The 22,122-nt window shown below is 56.5% G+C and overlaps 5 protein-coding genes across 5 annotated transcripts; 3 read left to right on the top strand and 2 right to left on the bottom strand.

Moving 5' to 3' along the window:
- Positions 1–992: 992 nt before the first annotated feature.
- CH63R_13100 (Tat pathway signal sequence) lies at positions 993–4,084 on the top strand (the record flags this gene model as incomplete). Its single annotated transcript, XM_018308074.1, has 5 exons — positions 993–1,161; positions 1,213–2,786; positions 2,851–3,173; positions 3,229–3,563; positions 3,624–4,084. 5 exons carry the CDS (start codon positions 993–995, stop codon positions 4,082–4,084), a joined length of 2,862 nt encoding a protein of 953 aa, XP_018152491.1.
- Positions 4,085–5,452: 1,368 nt separating this feature from the next.
- CH63R_13099 (uncharacterized protein) lies at positions 5,453–5,995 on the top strand (the record flags this gene model as incomplete). Its single annotated transcript, XM_018308073.1, has 1 exon — positions 5,453–5,995. The coding sequence occupies one exon, from the start codon at positions 5,453–5,455 to the stop codon at positions 5,993–5,995; it is 543 nt and encodes a 180-aa protein (XP_018152490.1).
- A 1,842-nt stretch (positions 5,996–7,837) lies between these two features.
- On the bottom strand, positions 7,838–12,195 carry CH63R_13098 (uncharacterized protein; the record flags this gene model as incomplete). The annotated part of the gene is given in 4 exon segments (XM_018308072.1): positions 7,838–10,869; positions 10,886–11,248; positions 11,464–12,069; positions 12,141–12,195. The coding sequence occupies 4 exon segments, from the start codon at positions 12,193–12,195 to the stop codon at positions 7,838–7,840; spliced, it is 4,056 nt and encodes a 1,351-aa protein (XP_018152489.1).
- A 640-nt stretch (positions 12,196–12,835) lies between these two features.
- Positions 12,836–13,831, top strand: CH63R_13097 (uncharacterized protein; the record flags this gene model as incomplete). The annotated part of the gene is made up of 2 exons (XM_018308071.1): positions 12,836–13,327; positions 13,484–13,831. 2 exons carry the CDS (start codon positions 12,836–12,838, stop codon positions 13,829–13,831), a joined length of 840 nt encoding a protein of 279 aa, XP_018152488.1.
- A 2,976-nt stretch (positions 13,832–16,807) lies between these two features.
- On the bottom strand, positions 16,808–18,316 carry CH63R_13096 (N1-acetylpolyamine oxidase; the record flags this gene model as incomplete). Its single annotated transcript, XM_018308070.1, has 2 exons — positions 16,808–18,080; positions 18,135–18,316. The coding sequence occupies 2 exons, from the start codon at positions 18,314–18,316 to the stop codon at positions 16,808–16,810; spliced, it is 1,455 nt and encodes a 484-aa protein (XP_018152487.1).
- Positions 18,317–22,122: the final 3,806 nt, after the last annotated feature.

Below are 22,122 nucleotides of genomic sequence, written 5' to 3'. Positions count from 1 at the left end.
AACTAGTTCCCTGGCAAGGCGCCCTCAGCGGAATCATGCTATGGATACTGTAGTTCTTGATGATGATCGCAAACTCTGTCACTTTCTCATCTAATATTCCATACGTGATGGCGGAAGTGGCGTATTCGACGGTAAGAACGACTGCGGCCCTTTGATGGGCACTTTCCGTTAAAAGTTTGTCCCTGCAACAAGTAACACCACTGATTCGATGATCAATGTCTTCATTTCTTCTGCCTCGCTTCCCTCTTTCTACATCCTCATTATTCTCTCCAATCGGTTTCCTGCCAACCTCAAAACTCGGAATTGTTTCCTTCTACTCTCAAGTCGCAACATCAGTCTTCTCTCTTTACTAATCCGTCCCACCTCGAGTACAAAACCCTCGATCAAGCTCTGCAACTCCGACTCTTGCCTTTCAACTAACCTGCCCAACCTCAAGGAAAACGACGCCAAATACCCAGTCAACTTCGTGTTTCTTCGATTTTGGCCTGCCGAGTTTCAGTCTCATTGCTTCTCTGTATCCTCTACAACTCGCTCTCCTTGACTTCTGGTCTCCTTCTTCTTCGGGCTAGAAATACCACAATTTCAGCCTCTCTTTGCCGACCCATTTCTTGCCTCAACCTCCCCCTCTCTTTTTATCTCTCTCCACTCGGAAGCTACCACCCCTTCTTTTTGCTACAAGTACTTACCTCTTTCGGGGTGCAGTTGCCGGCTTCTTTTCTTCCTCTCCCTTCCTTTCCTTCCCTCGGTACTCCAAGGCCTCCAACTACTTGTAGAACAAGCCCTTGGCTTTCCTAAACTTCCACCTTACACAACTTTCATCTTTCAGCGCTTTCGCTCCCCTATTTCAACTGCTTCAAAACAAACACCTAGACGGCTACATACATACCTGTACCGTCATCACACTTCACTTCGGCTGTCGCGCCAGTTGCCTTGCCTGGTTATACTGCTGGGCTATGAATTCTTCGGAAAAGATGACTTCGACTCATACTGACATGCCAGAGGGCACGGCGACTGTCTTGACTGACATGGCAGAACTGGTCGATGAGAAAGAGAAGGTTCGTGCTTTCGGCCAACTTCAGCTCCAGCATCTGGAGACTGTTTTCAAGAGCAAAGCCGTGCGACAATTCATCGAAGGCATTGAGGATTGGGAAGACAACTTGAGTGAGCGTTATGCCATCTTTCCTCATGAGTGTTGCTAACCATATGTGGCAGAGACCCTCAAAACCTTCCAGAACGAGCGCCAGATCCTCATCGGTATCTGGGGTGAGACTGGGCTTGGTAAGAGTTCTCTGATCAATGCGTTACTCGGCTACAGAATTGTGCCCACGAGCCAAAGTTCGGCATGTACGGCTGCCGTTTGTATCTTTGGCTACAACAACGACACTGCAGGCGGAAACAAGTTTCGCGCCATCATCACTTTCAAGAGTTGGGACACAGTCAAGACAGAGCTCGATGCCTTGAAAAAGGAGCAAGCAGATCTTGAAGACATGAGAAGCCTGTTTGAGAATGATCCAACCTCGGACTTCTCGGGACAGTACGCCGAGGTTGAACGCAGCATCCAAAGCATCATGAGCTGGTCCGGCCTTTCGGATGCCTTCATTCGAAAATCCTCTCCGGAGCAGATCTTGCAGAACGCAAAATCACTCGCCACCGACATTTTCCCCAACGGAAAGGCCGACAATACGGGAAACCATCAGGAACACATTGTGGCCGCCAGCGAGAGGGCCTTTATCAGGCTCTTGAGGCAGTATGTGGATAGTGCAAACAAGTCTTCCGCCCCAAAGTACTGGCCGTTGGTTGAGAAAGTCAAGGCTTTTGTCGATTCTCCTATTCTCCGCAACGGCATTAAGCTTGTTGACCTTCCAGGAACCAGCGACGCCTTTGGGTTCCGAGGAGAAATCGCCCACAGTTATCAAGATCGGTTGGACAAGGTGATTGTCGTGACGCCTGCAACACGAGCTGCCGACAACAAAGCCGCTGCCGATTTCATCTTGTCCGAGAACCAAACCACACAGTTGGACATGGACGGCATGTTGAAGGACGAATCCATATGTGTTGTTGTCACCAAGATCGACAGCATGAACTGCGACACCGCCGAAACTGAGTTTCCTACCCATGACATCGTTGAGAAAGTCGATGTATTGGCCGAGATAGAAGATGCTCTGGCAGAGATGGAACAGCACGGCAACATGGTCCAGGATGATGGGGAGGACTCGAAAAATGTTCCACTCGCCGGCCGTAAACGGGCTAACGCTGACCAGGCCACATGTCGGGCTGCCAAAAAGCAGCGACTCGGCTCTGGCAATACTGATACAAATGGCAAACAGGAGCGAATGGATGAGCTCCAATACCAGAGGGATTTCATCAGGTCCGAGCTGAAATATCTTTGCATTCAAGAGCGAAACAAGGAGCTGAAGCGCAAGATTAAGGAAACCCTCCTCGACCCGAGCAAGAGGATCAACGTTGCTGAGGAATCGGTTGTCGCCGTGTCTTCGGTGTATCCTGTCAGCAGCGAAGCGTTCATGGAGCTCCAAAAGACACCATCTATCGACGGCTTCCCGGACGTCAACTCTACCGGCATTCCAGACCTGAAGGCCTGGCTGTACAGAATCTCCCTTCCTTACAGGCAGGAGTGGGCAGACGCCGACATTCACCATATCCAGGTCCTGATCGACGCCGCCGATGGCTGGACGCAAGCCAATGTCACCGACCTTCCCAGGCTCAGTAAGAGCGAAGTTGTCAGTTTGCAAGTCCGCCTGGATGGGTTGATGAAAGAACTGGGGACGGTAAGCTACAGGATTCATTGCATGACCCCGAGTGGATGGATGATTCAGCTAACCGTCACAACAGGCCATCACTTCCTCAGTGCGCCGTAAACTCCAACAAAAGCTGTCTCACTTGGAGCCGCTGCGAAAGAGCAGCTTGACCAAGGTGTCTCTCAAACGCAATCTCGGAAAGAATGGAAAGGAAACGCAAATGGCTATGAAAAACCTCAGGCGGTTCCTAGAAGCGTGGAAGGTGAAGAACCATTGGGCAGGCACCCGCCCTTCGAGCAAGGAGGATGAAACCCATTGGTCTACCTACCAGGCCTGTGTGAAGAGGCACGGTGGTGTATTCAAACGTCGAGCTCGGAGAACTCAGCCCAAGGCCGAGATCCACTGGCTGGGCGACGTGTAAGGATGTTCATATCTTATTCCGATGACCTTGACGTTACTGACTGATGATTAGAGATCTTTCTTTCTGGAGAGGCCATAAGGATAAGTGGCGAACCGGCTTCACTCAGAAATTCTCGACGATCAAGAAGACCATCCATAGCAGTGGTCTTGTTGCCTTCAAGAAGTGGGTCGAGAGTTTGCATGACGACGAGGGCATGCCAGAATCCTTCCGGGAGTTGATGAAGGCGAACACCTACAAACTCGACCATCTCTTTGACAAGTACATGACCGACGTAGGAGAACAGATCAATCTATTCGAGAAGGACGCGCGAAAGGAGAGGGGGATCGTTCAGAGATATTTCTCAAGCGGCATGCGGCCGGGTTTCGAAGCTGCTGCCCGGATCCGTGGTACGTTGGCGGAGTGACCTGGTGCCGCATGTGAAATGGACATTGCTAACATTCAACCAGGAAAACAAATCAAAGAAAGGCAGAGCCAAGTCGTCCAGAAACACGTCGAAGCCGATGGCGTTCAGATGTTTAGAAACGCCCGCAACGCGCTGGAGACACAGCTCGCAAAGTTACATCGCGGCACTTCGAAGGAGGTAGGGCAACTCTGGATGGCTCCAAAGAAGGGTTGTGGTGGCCGCATACGCGCCGAGATGCTCCGCGTCCTCAAGCGGTCCTCTATCTCGTTCCTGATGCCAAGCGCAGGGACTATGATGACCGACGATGCCAAGGCGCAAATTCGGACTATCGTTATCCGGTGGAGGACGACGTGGCACGCTGTCCATGTCCGACTCCCCCGGTTTGTGCCGGTCGAGGAGGACATCGATTCAAACGCGGAAGAGGTCGATTCAGAGAATGAGGAGGGTGACATGTCGACGGAGGTCCAGGTCAAGAGAGAACCCGATGAAGTCGGCAGTTATTGAGCTTGGATAGTGAGTGTTCTTGTTTTTTGGTTGGCGGCATTTCGGTGGGGGGCATTCGATTTCTTTCCTTAGGGCTTCTGATTTGCATTTTTTTTGGTTCTCATTTCCGCTTTCTAGAATCTGGGAAGCAATCTGGAGGGAAGAAGACTACGTATCGTGTCCGCGATGATACATGGAACATGCTTCTAGGGGGGGATTATTGCTTCACATCGCTGGCGTCGTTATGGAACCGGGGATTTGAGAATGTCTCTGATATCAGAATTCCATATCAATGCAGCGTTTCTTCCACACCGACTCTGACCCTCGAATCTGGGCCGAAGAAAGTTGCTTTGCCTAGTATGCAGTTGATGCTTCTCACAGTATATGACATCAGTTATGATTCACTTTCACCGGGGGCTACAGGTAGACCTGAAGCACATGTTTGAAGCAGAAAGGGCCAATAGTTGACCGGTACTCTCCGTAAGAGAGGTTTAATAGGAAGAGTATTCTTCTTCTTCCTATGTAGAGTTTGTTTCAAGAACCCCTAACATCCTGAAAGCGGCGTCTAACAACAGCTGCTCCGCCTCAGCTCGTCGATGGAGCGTGTCTCCCCAGAAGTCGTTTCGCCCCACTCGCTCAAGTCCGTAAAACAATTTCCTCCGTCCCCACGGACGACAAGCACGCGATCCCACATGAGCTTCTTACCGCCGATCGTCACCAACCAGCGTTCCAACCAACGCTCCAAGCGACATCACGACTCACACAGCGCCGATGGTTTAGTGGTAAAATTCTCCGTTGCCATCAAGCAGCGTCGGGGAGCCGGGGGTTCGATTCCCCCTCGGCGCAATTCTTTTGGTCTTGGCTGGCAGCATTTTGTTTTCCAGGCAATGAGAAACTTGCCAAGCGAGTTATCTTCACTCGGTGTCTTTCTTAATTGTGCAAATGAGTCCAGTTATTGTGAATGCAGGCTAGACTGCTTGAGGCTCCCTTCAAGGACAACTTTCTTTTTGCCGTCCAGAACAAGAATCTTCTCTTGATGAACGGATATCCTCCTCCTTTCGTAGCCTCCCGCTAGCGAATGCTTAATTCTCCATATTCCCCTCACTTATGTGCCGTCCCCCAGGAAGAAACTGTCCACCCGCTCGAGCAAGTCCTCGTGGTCGGCGGACAACTCCGTGAGCTGCGTCGGTCTTTGAATCTTGGGACGCCATGGCGGTCGAGTCTGGATTGGTCTTCTCCGGGCCCGATGAGTGATGCGATATGGTAATCGTTTTGCCTTACACGCGACCTTTTAGCTGTCCAACAGAAGGATTAGCCAGACAAAGCTCTTTTAAATAAGCCAGCAGCCGGACGAACAGGACTTTGAACAGACCCCTCCGGACGGACATCATGCCGTTCACCTGCGGCGGGATCAGGCAGGGAAGAGTCATTGGTCTCCATTCGGCCGTCAAGCTCAACACAACACGACAACCAAGAATGACGATTTGGACAACAGGTTGGAGCAAGACGGAAAGAAAACGCCTCCTCCAGCCGATGGAGAAGCTACAGTGCCCCCAGCGAACAAACTCTGCCGAATGGATGTACGAAGTTCTGCTCTCTGCCTACGCTGGGACTCGTGAGGATGATGCGGACCCGAAAACTTGGACAACACCCGCGCTCCTGGCGTCCCAGAATCCCTTCCAGGGGAGCAAGGTGGTCGAGGAGCTCTTTAAAGAATGGAACGTCCTGAAAGAAGACAACATCAAGGGCGTCACCCCGCCAAACCCCCTACCGCGCGACCTAGACAACAAGTCCAAAGTTCGGGATCAACAAGGGGCGCCACCTACTAAAGACCGAGGCCAGGATATCAGTTACTTCAGCGATGCTATCAGTAGAAATTTCCTTGTCCTGATTGAAAAGACTAAGACTTGGGAGGTCCCCCCCCCCTTTTAATCGTCTTTATTTTTACAGTTCTTACAAGATATGTCTGGCGTGTCAGTTTAAAGGAAGTAGCTTGCAGAGCGTCGAAGAGCTTATTGAATAAGCCTTTTACATCCACGTGGATGTAACATGGCCGCAAGTTTAAAAAAAAAAAAAAGGCACTAGGACCTTTTAGCAAATGTGGGAAACGTGGACCAGATACTTCGACTTCCCCGAACTTGCCGGGTTCAAGCTGGGAACAATGCCGAGAACTTACATCTTTATGGAACTATGTATTAACCTCGTTACCGTAAAGAATAACTGCTAAGCATTTATATACCCTTATCGGTCTGACAGTCATCGGTACGGCTATCAGGTATGAGCTGCAGGCGAGTAATGTCCTCTGGCAGTGTCTATGATGATCGGCCGATAGCTTGTGCAGCCTAACTGCACCCCGCTGAGCTGCAGCAACGCACTTTACAGTCGAGGTCCACCTGTAAATGATTTCATTCTATCTATCTTTCGCGTTTGGCCATTGCTAACCCAACCGAGCCATAGATACACATACGGCGGTATGTTAGTATTAATCTGACTAAAGCCCAGCCGGAAGTTGGCCGACACAAGCTGATCTGTTTCTTGTCAGACACGCTTGCCCTCACTCTCTTTCGTTTTCAAGTCTAGGTTCTCTCTCTGGTCCTCTCCCCGCCCGGGGTCCGTTTTTGGTTTGTTTCCAGATTCTCATTCACACTCTTGTTCTCTGGAAACAAACGGTCTTGAAGGCAGCGACGCACCATGTCTGTTGGGCTGCCTCAGCCGGGCAGGCACCATGTCATGTCATAGATGCCCTGTCACTGTCAGTGGATCGGCATCTCAATGGGTGGGCACATGGGCCCCTGCTAGCTGTTCCATGGTTGCGAGGAGCGCGCAAGTCATGAATCGAACCCGAGGTCAAGACTTCATCTTAGAGCGAATCCGACAGACGACCCAAGCACAGGGTTGATTATTGCTCAGTTCGCAAATGCGGCCCTTCTATAAGATGGGATCTGAAAACAAGATGTCTCCTACTTACCAGTGTCGGCTGCCAACCAAATACCATCAAAGCCCCAGCTGCTCGCGCACATAGCACATTCCTTCGTTGTCTTTCTCATCAGCTCCAGGAAAACATTGCCCATTTCGTAATTCGAAACTCTCTCGCATCATGGCGCCTTCATTTTTCGCCCTGTTTCTCCTTGCGGGTGTCGTTGTTCCGTCTTGCCTGGCCCAAAACCTTCCCGGACAAGGTGTGAACTGCATGCCGGGAAATTTCGCAACTCGCGAGGCCTGCCAAGCGAACTTTGCGTACCAGTGCTGCCAGGGAAGAATCTGCTACCAGAGTTCTCCTGGAGTTTGGCAAGTCTGCGTTAACCGTGGCGGAAGTATGAACTACAGACCAATCCGTTGACTGTCAGCATTGAATCCTACACCGGGCTAACATGTTGGCAGACTGAACGTTTCTTTTCCTACGTTGAATGTGTGTGTGGGGGGGGGGGATGCCCTTGAAGGGTTGTGTGAAGCTCGCGAGTTGTGGCAATAGTCGAAGAAAGATTTGCCAGGAGACTTTCACAAGCAGCAAGGCACATCGGGGTTGAGCCGACATAAGACATTCTCGGTTGGGATTTATCTATTCAGCAAAAGAGGGATTCTCTAGTCCTGCAGGGCTTTTCCATTCACTTAAATCCCATCAGCATCAAAGGGGATTGAACCAATTCATGATAGTGAACATCTAGTGCGTCTCAAACGCATTTGTTAGGTTCTTCTTCTTCCCTCTAATATTGTCTCTAAAATCCACTCTACATTCTAAATACATTAAGTACAAGAGAGCTGTACCGCTCTCACTCACACGGTATTGTCCGTCGCCCTCGTTCGACTCTCTTCATACCCTGTCCCGACCTCGTCAACAACCCACCTCTGCCTTCCGTTCTCCTCCACCTTCAACCCATACGCGTACCTCTTCCCCAAGCTGCCGATGGCCTTCTCGGCCGCCTTCCTCTCCAGACCGGACACGGCAACGAAGTCGCGGCTCATCGTCGTGCCGGCGACGTACGTCATGACGGAGGCGACCGAGTCCGGGCGGCGCGGCATCGTGGGCAGCGTGCTGCGCAGGTAGAACACCAGCCCCTGGGCGACCAGCATGAAGGAGGCGATGACGACGCACGCGACGCCGCAGAATATGTACTCGCCGCGCATCTGCCCCGGCCGCCACGGCAGCCCGCTGACGGCGACGACGAAGAACTCGGCAAAGAGCGCGGCGACGGCGACGGCGGCGGGCACGGCGTAGCCCATCCTCACGAGCGGCACGATGGCCAGCAGCGGCACGCCGAAGCCGCGCTTGGTGATGGTGCCCTCGGCCTTGGACGGCGCGGCGTGCATGCGCGCATAGGGCGCGAGGTTCTGCGCGTCGGCGAAGACCATGCCCCAGTACCGCGAGACAAGGATACCGATGAAGCACACGCCGACGCGGACGCCGACGGTGGCGGCCCGCGAGGTGTAGCTGAAGATGCGACGCGGGTTGTTGACGTTGGCGAGGGCGGCGATGGCGAGGCCGAGGAGGCCGAGGTGGAAGACGGCGAAGAGCAGGTCGATGTGGAAGCGCGTGCGCGTCCAGGGCGCCGTGTTGATGCTCGCCTTGCGCTCGACGGCCGAGTCCTCGAGGCGCTGGAGGAGGGACCGCGGCCGGTCCTCCCCCATCGGCTGGTCGATGGGCACGAGGCCGTACCGCTCGCCGCCGCCCTGGGCCTGGTACGTGCCGAGGGTGAAGCGGCTGTTCTTGAGGTGGAGGGCCAGCTGGCTGTTGGTCATGTCCTTGGGGACGGCGGCGAACTGGCGCTCGACCTCTGGGTGGCCGAGGACGGTGGCGACGCCCGAGATGGTGGTGGTGTCGACGGCGATGCGCGAGGGCGTCTTGAACCAGAGGCCGACGATGAAGATGAGCGAGACGGCGACGGCGACGAGGCCCGAGATGACGACGTTCACGGCCCACCTGTTGACGCTGAGGCGCGGCGGGCACGGCGAGCTGATGTACTGGGACGGCTTCTCGGCGCACCAGAAGGCGTCGGTGGCGAGGGCCTCGACGGCGAAGGCGCTGGCGATGTCGGCGTAGAGGTAGCTGGCGGCGAGGGGCACGAGGGTGATGGCCGAGCCGGCGAGCACGGCGCCCGAGGCGCCCGAGTCGGTCATGAGCTGGCGGAGGGGCTCGAAGGCGGCGACCTGGGCGAACGACGACGACAGCACCGAGGTGAAGCCGCGGGCGGCGACGATGGGGACGAAGTTGCTGACGATGGCCTGGCCGACCGTCACCTTCTCGTTCACGACCTCTTCGTTGGGGCCCTTGGGCACGGCGGTCTGTTGCACGACGACGGTGGCATCGGGCTGCGTCGCCGACGCACTCGGGTCGGCGGTGGTGGGCGAGGCCGTCGATTCTGTGGCCGTCGGTTCTGTCTCTGACGCGGACGCGGAACTCTCCCTCTGAGACTGCGTCTCGGGCGCCGACTGAGTGTTGGACGCAGGAGTAGCTGTTGCTGGGGTCGTTGCTGGGGGGACAGACGGCGTGGCGGCGTCGGATTGGGGAGTGGCACTCGGCGCGGGAGTATTGGCGCTCGGCGGAGCGTTGGACTGGGACGCCGCCGGCGAGGGTACGGCTTGGGTATCACTCGGGTTCTCTGCCTGCGTCTGCACGGCCGAGGGGGCGGCCGAATTCGAGGGAACAGCTGGGTCAGATGGAGCAGTTGTGTCTGAGGCTGCCGCCTGAGCTGAGAGGGCGGCTGAAGCCGAGGGAACAGCTGGATCGGATGGAGCAGCTGTGTCTGAGGCTGCCGCCAGAGCTAAGGGGGCGGCCGAGTTCGAGGGGGCGGCCGAGTTCGAGGGGGCGGCCGAGTTCGAGGGGGCGGCTGAAGCCGAGGGAGCGGCTGTGTCTGAGGCTGCCGCCAGAGCTGAGGGGGCGGCCGATATCGAAGGACCGGCTGGGATTAGAGAAGCAGAAGCCTCTTGGCTGGCAGGTGTAACGGCATCGGACGCAGTCGGCTGCGCCGAGAGAATGCTCGGAAGAGGGGAGTCCGATGCCTGTCGAATAAGTGATGCCACGGATGCCCCGGACTCGGACGGCGAGAGGCTCCTGGACACGGAGGCCTGCGCAATGTTGATCGGGATATCGGACGTGGCTAGCGCCGGGGTGGCGGACGGCGTGACGGCGTCTGAGCCGGACGGGGAAACTGTAGCCGGCTGTGAAACCGGCGAGCCGGTCGTCTGGCTGCCTTCCGGGTCCGGAGATACAGAAGGTGAACCGCTGGATGCCACAACGGCTGACGGATCCGACGGTGCCGGCGTATTCGGACTCGGAGTCGCAACTTGGCTTCCGGATGGCACTCCTGAGGGAGCTGGATCTGACGACGGCGAAGACGGGGAGGCGGAGCCGGCGGGGATCGAGGTGACGCCCGTCGGTTGAGGGGTGCTGGAGTCGCCTGTTGAAGGAGGCGACACAAATGACTGGGCTGCCGGCTGGGAGGCCGTCGGAGATCCGGAAACAGGGGTCGGATCCGGCGTGGAGGGGCTGCTGGGGTCGGAAACATTCGGCGTGGGCGACGGCGACGGGTCTTCTTGGGCGGATGCGGAGCTCGCGAACAAAGAGACTGTTGGGTCTGTCGGCGGTGTTGAAGACGGCAAGAGGATGTTTTGTTCCGGCAGGCTCGCCGATGGAGAGCCCGTCGGAGTCGTCACCGGCGTGGCCTCGCTCGGCCCTGGTGTGGTCTCGGGGCTACTTCCGGACGGAGGCGTGGTGCCGGCCGGGCTGGTACCGGTGTCGACCGGGGTAGTGTCGACCGGGGTAGTGTCGACCGGGGTGTCAACCGGGGTGTCAACCGGAGTAGTGCCGACTGGGGTAGTGCCGACCGGCGTAGTGCCGGTACCAGCAGGCGTAGTGCCGGACGGGCTGGTGCTGGTTCCGGTAGGCGTAGTTCTGGTTGAAATGGTGCTCCCCGAGTTGGTGGTAGAACGGCCGGTTGGAGTGGAACCAGTCGGCGTCGTTCTGCTTGTGGTCAAGCTGCTGCTCCTCCCGCTCGTGGTGATGCGCGAGCTGGTCCTGCTCAGAGTCGTTGGCGTCGTGGTGGAGGAACCATCCGTGGAGCTCGGTTCGGTTGCGGTTGTCGATGTGAGCGGAGGCGTCGTCGTGCTGTCTGACGTGGTGGCTTCTGATGTCGGGCTGGTTGTTGGAGTGCTGGTGGTGTCGGTGGGGGTGGTTGACGACGACGAGGTCTCTGAGCTCGAGTCAGAAGTTGTAGTAGAAGTCGAGGTCGAATCGGTAGTTGAAGTAGAACTAGAACTTGAGACAGAGCTGGACGACGAAGTAGAGCTTGTGGTGGAACTTGAAGTTGTGGTAGAGCTTGAGGTTGAGCTAGAAGTCGTAGTAGAACTAGGGGTTGAACTAGAGCTCGAAGCTGAACTCGAAGTGGGTATGGAGCTGGAGGAACTGGAACTGGAACTCGTAGAGGTGTAGATGCTACTGCTCGTGCTGGTCGTGGTCGTCGTGGGACTCGGTGGAGTCGTCGTCGTTGAACTCGGCGGAGTCGTCGGCGGAGTTGTTGTCGTCGTCGTCGTTGGTGTAGGCGTGTAAGCCGGCGTTGTCGTCGTCGTTGTGGGGGGCTGCAGCGTCTCCGTCGGCGTGTCGGCATCAGTCAACGGCGGTAGCGTCGGCGTCGGCGTATCCGGGTCAGTCAGCGACGGCGGTGGCTCTATCGGTTCATCGCCGATGAAGGGTGGAGTCGGCAACGGTGTGACCTCGGGATTGTTCGAAATCTGCCGCCTCCACGCGGCGCCGACCGCCGCTGCGTCCAGCACGGCGTCGGCGGCGTTGCGGAGGGCCCTCTCCCGCGGCCCCAGCACGGCGACGGCGCGTTTGTGGGTGGCGGACGCGACGGCCTTGCCCGAGCCGCCCAGCTCGAAGCGCGACTCGGAGCCTGCCGGGAGTTTCTGGTTGATCAGCACGCCCACGGCGATCAGCCCAAGCGTCACGACCAGCAGGGCGATGATGGAGTACAGCTGGGCCCTGAACGGCCTCTTCTTGGTGTCCGCCGTCCCTGTGGACGCACCCGAGGGTCAGCGACCTGTTCGTTGCAAAAAGGAGAAGGACGAGGGGGCGTTGACTTACTGGAGGCATCGATGACCTGGTAGTTCGGCTCCGTTGCCTGCTTGCTCAACCTCATGATGAAAGACTTTCTCTCGCTCACACACACACCCGAAGTCACCTAACAATAGCAGCCTGAAAATCAACGAAAAGGAACAACAGGGGGGAGTGACAGAAACGACAGTATTGGGGGTTCTTCTTCTTCAACTTTCGATACAAAAGTCTAACACACCAAACGCCTCGGGGAATGCATCTTGTCGACGATGAGAAGATCGGAAGCCACGGCGTATTAATACCAACGACGAGACAAGCAACGAACGGTACCGGCATGGCGTTTGGTGGACGCCATCATCGATAGATTCGTCATCTCCACAACGCACCCGCTCACAGCCTCTCTCTCTCTCTCTCTCTCTCTCTCCCCTCCTCCGCTAGACCCGTGGCTTCCATTGAAACAGCGTTACTGTGATCAAAGGTGACCGACCTCCCAGACCCGGCGAGGTGGTTTGTGTGTGTGCTGGGAAAGAGAGCGAGTCTCGAAGAGACAAGAACGCCAACTCACATCAAGCCCACCGTAGTCCTGCTCCGAATCGGGAATACGCCGAAAGAGGACAAGATCCTTTTTCCCCCAACCTGCCAAAATATGCGGCTGAAAGGGAGCTTGAGCAGCTCGTCTCAAACCTTATCTCGTCTTGGGCGAGACTAGTGAGTCGTCTTCCAGAATGCGGTCTAGCCCGTCGACGTGTCTTGGGGAAACTCACGCCCAGCCCACCACGCCCATGGCCCTGAAAACGGTTCAGAGCCAAGTCGAACTCTGGGGGGGGGGGGGAGTGAGTCCCTTCTCTTCTTTTTCCCTTCAGTGCGTTGTGCGTCCTGCTTTCATGTCAGGCCCTGACTCTCTGACGGTCCTTGGTGCATCTGCCTATTCAACAGTCGTGTCTGGACAGCGTCCTCTCGACATTCTGGAAGGGGGGCTTCCTCCCCCCCCCCCCCTCCTCCTTTCTCTCTCTTCACTGCCTTCAGTCCGTGGCGTCGAGAGAGACTTTGCCGAAACAGTCGATCAATGGGAACTCTCGCACATGTTCGCCGGGCGGCAAAACTGGCAGCTGTCACGCCCAAGCCTCAGCCCCCGTCTCGACTCGCCCTTCCTGGGCCGCCGCCGCCACGACATTGCTCCTGGGCTGTGGCAAGTGGTTGAAGGAAAGCCACCTCATGTAAAGGACGCCTTACTTTAGAGTACTGTGGCATTGTGGCCGGATAATCGGAATGAGGGCTGAGACGAGGGCTGAGATGGTGGCGCTCGCACAACCATCCCATTCCCGCACCCCCCCTTTGAGAGGCCGCTGCATGCGCAGAGTAGACTTTTGGAGGCAGCCCACGTCGCAGACGCACAGCTCACGAGTCGCGTCTGGTTGAGCGTCGTCGTAACCCGGGAACTGCGACGTGACCAACAAGGCCGTATGGATTCCCTTGCTCGCCTTGTCAGCCTCCTGAAGTTTTCAGCCGATGTTCTCACTGATGTTCTCACTGATGTTCTCACTGATGTTCTCACTGATGTTCTCACTGATGTTCTCACCGATGATCTCACTGAGGCTCTCACTGACACACAACGACATCCGCCAGGAAAACACTTCATCCAAAACCGCAAAATGGTCCTCCTCAAGACCGTCAATCGAGTAGCATGCTCCAGCCTCCGCCTCAGCCCTAGGCTGACCTGACCGGTGTCAAGCACGAAGGACCCCCTTCTTCTCTCTTTCCTGCCCCGAGAAGGCGGCTAATCCGGAAACGTCATCCAAACAATCACACCTCACGCATACCCAACTCACCTTTTCCCTCCCCCGGTTAAATCTCATTGGACGTCTGTCCATCCCGAAACCCAACTATATCAAGGCCAAAGAAAGAAAGCAAACTTAATAGAACCAACGTATTCAAGCAAGAGAAATAATAATAAAATAACAAAAAAAAAATAAGAAAAAGACAAATAAAAAAGAAGAGGAAGAGAGGGGATCCAATATTCTCCGCAATATCCCACTGCCTCAGGTCTCGGACCTCAGGCCTCTCCTCTCCTCTGGCTCGACATGTTGCCTTGCGTCTCTCGCCAAGTGATGAACCAGTCCGCGCGAGGAAACCTGCTACTGCCCCGTGAGCTTCAGCCCACGAAGTCTCTCCGACATCTTACATACGAACCCGCGCCGTAGTGATCAGAGAGGATAGCCACCTCTCAATCCAACAGGACATCAGCCACGCGCCAACACACACACACACACACACACATATATCCGTCCCGCATCTCGCCATCCCAGGCGCGTCTAACGCCAGTGCCATCCTCTGGCACCGTCTGCCCTAAGGAGCCTGTCCATGTAGCACTGGCCCATGCTCAAATCAAGCGTTTCCGCGCTGCCAAAAAAAAACTCCCTCAAAAGAAGTCGACAAATAACAGCCGCCAGCCCCCCCCCAAGCCAGCACGGATGTTCCCGGTCTGTCTGTCCGTCTGGCACAGCCGCGTAGACTGTCACCCTCTTTCGAGTCGAGGGTCCCACCACCAAGATGACACCGACCAGAACAAAGACTGCCCGACTGACTGAAAAGAAGAGCGCACAAAGACGCACCTGGAAGAAACAGGGACAGAGACATCAACCAGCCAAGCAATGGAGGGAAGGGGGGAAAAGCACATGTCAAAAAACAACATTAAACGGCAGAACATCAGCCCGAACCAACGAGGAGGAGCAACAGGGGGAAACAAATCAATCCCACCCCATCCATGTATGTTCATTTGCATAACAAGCAATTCATCATTCCTGCTTCCAACAAGCGTGTCCATTGTTTGTTTAGTGGAGGGGCTTTTCCCACCCAGTACAGCCCCCCCCCCCCCCCCCCCCCCCCCCTTTTCATAGCCAGACCACACTTTCTCATCTTCCCTCGGTGGGTCGTGAGGAATCGCGCGAGCTGAAAAGAGCCCACTGAGAGTCTGGCCAACCTTCTCCCATTTGCGGTTTGCGGACGCCGACGGCATTGTAAGGCGCGCCGCGGAGTTTCCGGATATCCCGCCTTGGCGGATATGCCATGATACGCGCGGAAAAGACCACCCATGCAGTTGTCTCTCTCTCCCCCCTTTCCCTCTACCGCGTACTCTGTACGGATGGTGTCTCTCTCTCTCTCTCCCTCCCACAGTGAAGCCCGGCCCGGTTGCGAGGACCAGATTCACCGGCAGACACCCACCTCTGTTCGCCATATCATCCACCATGATGCAAATTTCTCAACAAACGCGCACGGAACCCTCTACCCCCTGGCCCCCGGTCGGAGAGACGTCCGTTCCGGATCCCTTCGGAGCCGGACATCCCCCCTTCCCCTCCCCCTCCCTCCCCTCTCCCTTCCCTTCACCAACCACCCCGGAGCAAGCCGAACCCGAGTTGACGGCCCAGCGGCCAAAATAAAAAAAATAGGCGACATGCGATGCGTGGGGACCTTCGGCTCATCAGTCATCCACCAAGAGTTCACCAATCCCACTTCGCCTGGTCGCCCACACCCGCCGCCGCATCTGCAACTGCAAGCGTGAAAATATGCATCTGTACTCTGCTGTATCCGCATTCTTACGCGATTGACTTGAAGAAGACGGGAATCCGCCGAAACGAGGCGAGCCAAGTGGGAACTTCTCCTTCATCGCGTCATGTCCCAGGTCGGTCCGTCCCCTCCTCCAACAGATTTCCCCTTCTCCCTTCCCCCTTCCATCGCTCCGCTTCCTCGCGTTCACCTCGGCTCCCGTATCCGTGGCCCAAGGCCGTGTCGATCTGCCTGTTCAGGGCATTCGGCTCGGCTGGCTGGTTTCTCATCCCCTCCCATTCGGTTTGGCGCCGTCCATCCCACTCCACAATTTCTCCGTGTCTTCATCTCACCACACCTCATCACCACCTATCGACGCCCACATCTGTCACGCGCGCCGCGCAGGATTCATCACATCGGGAAATCCGTCGCTGTTTCTGTGTGAAACCGTTTCATCATCGCCTCTCCATTTCTCTCTGTCTCTCTGTCTCTCTCTCTCTCTCTCTCTCTCTCTCTCTCTCTCTCTCTCTCTCTCTCTCTCTCTCTCTCTCTCTCTCTCTCTCTCTCTCTCTCTCTCTCTCTCTCTCTCTCTCTCTCTCTCTCCTCTTTTGCTGCCGTTGGCCTACAGTCGTCCTCCCTTCTCCCTCTGGTATCGTGGTATCAGGTTTTCATCCTCTGCTCCTCTCCCAAATGCTATTGTACAATGTGTCATTCCATGAAAACGTGTGCTCGCTGTGTGTGGTGGAATCGGAAATGCCCCCTCCCCAATACGCCGGCCATGGCATACAAGTCCATGACGTTTATGCCCTGATCCCAATACGCCTGAATTATCCAGAATCCCTCATCTTTGACCGTTCCAAGGTGTCGTTGACAGCCCCATCCTGACAAGCCCGGGGCAATCGCCTCTCGTTTGTCGTTGTGCGACCGTCGCATCCTACCTAGCATCCATCATCTTGAACCAATAAAATTAGAAAAGGGGTTGCGGAAATGTCACTTGTCTGTGACTCGTATAGTTTGTGTGTGTGTGTGTGTGTGTGTGTGTGTGTGTTTGCGACGTCTCCGTCGTGCGTTGGGACTGCCGTCGTGCGTTGGGCCGTAGCGGACGAATCAAAGTGACCGTCGTCAAGTAAAATCTGTTTGCGTTTACGCATTCATCAGATGAGCGAAAACTTGGACGGCGCCATGTGTCCCAGAGCTGCTGCCAGCGCCGAGTGAGAGTCGGGGGCGTGTTCCGTGTAGTGCATGTCCTCTTCGAAGTACGGCAGCACCTTGATGCCGCAATGCTGCTGGAAGAACTGGGTTCCGACGTCGTACCGGTCTCTGCATCGTCTGTCCCACGGGTCCACCTTGAGCGGACTGTGATAGCAGAACGTGTTGTGTTCCGCCCCTCGCACGGGGAAGACGAGCCCGGCGCTCCTCATCGCCGCCCACAGATCCAGCGCCTCCGACCTCGTGTTGTCGCCGTTGGGCCAGGCTGCCTGCATCAGCTGCACCACGGCGTACCGCAACGCAAGGTCGTCCGCGCTGCCCTGCCCGTGACGGCCCGCGATCTCTCTGCGCAGCGGCTGGAGCTCCATGAGCAGCTTCTCGAGTCGTTCGGGGTTGGCGTGGTTGTAGAAGATGGCCAGGTCGATCCACGTCCGCGCAACGTACGGGTGGCGCCGTCCGTAGATGGCCTCGAGCTCTTCAGCGATGGTGGGGATGCAACCCCAGACCAGCTCCGAGAGCGTGATCGGCCCGTGCTTCTGTTGCACCTCGTACAGGGCGGAAAAGGTCTGTCGCAGGGGATGAGACCGTTCGAAGTTGGTCGTCGAGTAGGCCGCCAGGTACTTGCACATGGCCGTCATCATGCCCGCGTCGCGATGCACCATCCCCAGCAGCAGCTCCTTGATGCCTTGGGGCGACAGCTGCTTGAGGTCCATCTCCAGTCGCTTGAAGGCCCTCATCAGTAGATGCCCGCCCGCGTCGTGCTCGCCCATCTCGAACTTCTTGTTGGCGTCGGCGAACATGTCGCTCGACCCGGCGCCCCAGAGCATAATCGACGTCCATCCGACCTGCCTGTCAGTTTCCACCTCGAACTGGCGGCAGTGCAGAAGCGCCTTCCTCATGTTGCCAACAATCGTCTCCTGCGCTCGGATCAGGTCTGGTGATCGCAGATAGCCCGGAGCGGGCGGCGGTGTCGGGGTGCGACATCGCACGTAGGACGGAAGTTGAGCTGGCGTTTCAAAGTCGACGAGATCGTACTCGGTCACACCTTTCCTCTTGAGATACGTGCCCAGGTTGACCACCCTGCCGTTCCGCACAAACTCCGACACCTTGCCTTCCGCATCGCGCTGGAACTTCATCGACAACAGCCTCTTCACTTCGTCCTCGGTGTTATTCTTGACAAATCCCCACTGCGAGAATCTCGTCTTATACATCTTCGGCCTGCGACTGTGAGACGGTACGTCCGGGTGGCAAAGACCAGGCAGGCAAACTTACGTTGCTTGAAACCCATATTGATCGGCCATGATTTGCATGACCTCTTTCAGCGGCCGCCGCTCTTCCAGATACAAGTGCCTAATGGTCAGCTTGAAGGACTCCCATGCCTCGGCAGGAACCTGTTCCCGTGACGGCCGACTACCCATGGCGGACTTTGGCGTCGGTGCCACGCTGGGTGCCATGCTGGGTGCTCGAGCGTGGCCCTACAAGCCTGTTAGACTGAAGTCGTTCCTCGAGGTCACGCGAAACAAAAAGAACAAAAAGAACGAAAGAAAGAAACGGCCTACCGGGAACGATGTGGGGGGCGGAGGGCCGAAGGGTGTCTGCATCCCACTCGGAGTACCAGGAATCAGGCTCGGAGCCGGTGTCGGTGCCGGGCTAAAGGTCGACGTTGCCGGGCTGAACGGTGTAGGTGCCGGGCTGAAAGCTGCAGGCGGCGGGCTAAAGGCATTCGAATTCGGCGGCGGGCTAAACGTATTTGCATTTGGTGGTGGACTGAAAGCGTTCGTGGGGGAGCTATAAGTGTTCGTCGGGCTGAAGGTGTTGTTGGTCGATTGGTCAAAAACGTTGTTGGGCTGAGAGTTGAAACCCTTGGTTGAAGTGTTGAACGAGTTCATAGGCGGGTTGAAGGATGTGTTCGACTGGGAAGCGAAGTTCTTGCTTGTCGTCGTGTTATTAAAGTCGCTCATCGACAAATTGTAAGTGTTTGACTGAGAAGCAAACGTCTTGGCTGATGAATTGATGAAAGGATCTAGTTGACTAAAGTCGGCAGATGGTTGAGACTGATGATGAACCTGTGGTGGTGGGGCGGGTGTGGAGGAACCACCAGCACGACTGTTCCCATCGCCAAATCTCGAGTCTGGCGTGAATAATGGAATGTTGGAGGGGGCGCGCCCCATGACCGGCTTGGTACTCCTGGGCACTGGAGGACGATATGACTCCGGGGCACGAAAAAAATTGGGTGCGGCCGGGCTATGAGTGACCGGACTGGTGATTCTACTCATGGCGGGAGAACTAATGTTTGCTGTGCTGTTGCTGTGCATGTTGTTGTGCAGGTTGTTGGTGCCGATGCCACCGCCGCCGAATTGCGCCGATGATGGGCTCGCACCCGAATTGCCTGAACTCATGACCCTGTTACTGCTTGGCGGCGCGGCGCGAATCCCCTCAAAGCGCGCGATCAAATTGGAGACTCCGGCGGGGGGGGAGTTGAGTTCGTCAAGTTCCATGCCATCATTCTGCTGCTGCTGCTGCTGCTGCTGCTGCGGTGCGTGGCTCATGGAGGATCGGACGTTAAAGCGCGTTTGTTGTACGCCGCCAGGAGAGGTCCAGTCCATGGACGACGACGACGACGAGTCGAAGTCTCTCCGAACGGGTTCTTGTTGTGGAGGACATGTCGAAGAAGTACCAAAGTTCTGGGGCATGCCAAACCTGGGATATGGTTGACTTGACGTGTTGAGAGATAGGCCATGGTGATGGTCAAACTGACTGTTGCTGTTGTCGCTGTATCCTGACCCAGAGGGAACGCCGCGGGACTTGTCCCCAGAATGATTGAACATGTCGGCCGCGCTCGGCGTAGCCCGACGGAGCCGTGATTCGGACCGCTGGGTAGATGTCAAGACTCGGACGAGTCAAAGCTCCTCGGTAGGACAGGTGCCTCGTGTCGTCGTCGAATGCGATTCATCCAAGAAGCCCAGCACGTTGCTGCCCTGGTGGCAAGCATCAATTGCCCGTCAGATGGAGGGGGGGTGCCACCGGGCCTTCAAATGAAAGACGAGAGCGTGGGAGGGGACGGAACAAAAGTGCCCATGATCGTCGCCACTTAAAAAGAGAGAGGTCTGGCTCTTGCTCTGGCTGCCAAGGTTAAAAATAGAGCGGCAGAGGAGAAAGCGTCATGGTTCAGTATGGGTAACGGATGGGTTCGAAAATATTAAAGACCGGCTGGAGAACCCGTCGGTTTGCTTGACTGACACACTCGCACACACGCCCAGGTTAGGTCAGGCCGGGAGCAACAGACCGGTCGGATTGGGACAAGATGGGACCACACACCGGAGAGAGGGAAAAAAGGGAGGGAGAGAACTGGACCGAACTGGCTGGCGGACGGCAAAGCAGTCTTGTCTCGTGCGTGTTGTGCTGCGTGCGGGCTGCAGCAGAGAGGGTAAAGAGAGGTAGAGGGGGGAGAGAGCGCGAGAGATATGGGGATGGGGATGGGGGAGCCGTTCCTCTCTCTCAACCCACTCGCTCGCTCGCTCGTTCGTTCGTCCTGTCTGTCTTGTCCTGGCCTGGCCTGGCTGCTTCAGAGTTGAGGTGCGAGGTGAGTGAAGTGAACGGAGTGTAGGGCTGCTCCCGCTCTTTTCGACGAGGCCTACTCTGTAGTTTCTCGTTGTTGGACGGGCATTGGTCGACCGGTCGCCAGGTTCCCCCGTGTGGTGAAAGCTGCAGGCAAAAGTTCCTTCGCGTAATTTCCTCAACAGGGAAAGCGAGGGTAGCACATGGGTGGTAGAACAAGCCCGTATCCTGTCCTTTGGGCGCTCTCTCGTTTTCGCAGTGAATGATAAGAGGGCCGCCGCCGACTTCACGGCAACTGCCAGCGAGAAAGAACCGAGCTTAGGTCCGTGGAGCTGTGCGTAGGGAAAAGGGGGGGAGGCAGTAAAGGAAGTGTTACATGGCCAATGACTGTTGAGAGACAGCCAGAAGTCAGGCTGCTGTCCGGGCGTCTGATGGACGAATTGGAGGGGCCATTCACAGATAGCTCCCACTGTTCGGAGCGGGCGCTGGCTGGCAATTCGACCGAGAGTGGGGGGGGGGGGTTCCTTTCGATGTCGGATGGGAGGTTTGGTTCAGCCATCGAAGCTGGATGCGAGGCGACGGTTCGTCCTTTGCTTGAGTCTGTGGGTACAGATGGCCGATGGATACTGCAAGTTCGCCTTATTGCTGTCTCTTCTAGCCTATGCGTTCAGGGAGCGCCCCGGGATTTCATCCAATGTAGCCCGAATGTCGACATTTTGCTAGGTATCCGTACAGGAATCAAAGGCTGCCCAGCCGTAGTGGCCTGTGGGAAACCAATGGGCAGGCGGGTGAGCAATTCCAATTTCCAGGGTGACCAGGAGGCGGGGAATAGGCTTGATGGTGCCACCACTGTTCTAGATTAAGAAGGTGAAAGAGCGTCCTAGGTCGGCCTAAAAGACGCCAACGACCAAGTCCTGACTCAGACCACCAATCATCGCCTCTGTTTGTCAGTCTCCTATCGACTAGGCCCTCCCCATTTCCGGAAAGGCCGCGGTGAGAGTCGTGCGCGCGCTCGCGCTGTTTGTCACCCAGAAAGCGACCGTCTCCAACCGGGCTCGCGGCCGGAAAGCTAGCCGACATGTCCCATGGTCCACCGCGTTGCTTGCTTGCTTGCTGCTCAGGTTCAAAGACCTCGCTGGTCGCAGCATCAGGGGGAGGAGTCGTCTCCGGGTGGCCTGCTCGCTTTCGACCGTCACCGGCAGCCAAGCAACCGAGCCCAGCCCGTCTGGTAGCCAAAAACTGGGGGATGTGCCACGGGAGGAGGACTAACGCCGTAGAAGCCTGGTGCATGTTCCAACGGCCTTCCACCAAGCCAACCTGGTGCCATCCGATAAGCCACCTGTCGAGCACGGCCAATGACCAAGGACGCTGTCAGAGACACATCCGAACGACGCCGCTCGAGTCTAACCCCTTCAGTCGCTAGGAGACTGCCATGGCGGTTTTGCCGTTCAGCCACTTCCAATAGGCGGCAGCGGGATTGATCAGAGAGCCGGGTTGGGGGCGATGTCGCGCGGACTGGCCGCCAGACAAAGGACATAGATGGCTGTGTAAGCAGGAACGCCACGATGCAGACTCGATTGCTGCTGGGCATTCGTCGGTATTGGGCAGTTTGACTGGGCACTGCCGGCGCAGCGGTCAGCATGCTTTCGGCCGGTTTCGCCAGCACTACACACGCCTTGTGGCCGAGGTGTGGCCAAAAAGC

The sequence above is a fragment of the Colletotrichum higginsianum genome, chromosome 9 (genome assembly GCF_001672515.1).
Source record: "Colletotrichum higginsianum IMI 349063 chromosome 9, whole genome shotgun sequence".
NCBI classification, from domain to species: Eukaryota; Fungi; Ascomycota; class Sordariomycetes; order Glomerellales; family Glomerellaceae; genus Colletotrichum; species Colletotrichum higginsianum.
Note: the sequence above shows the minus strand (reverse complement) of the source record. Positions and strands in the feature narration are given on the sequence as shown.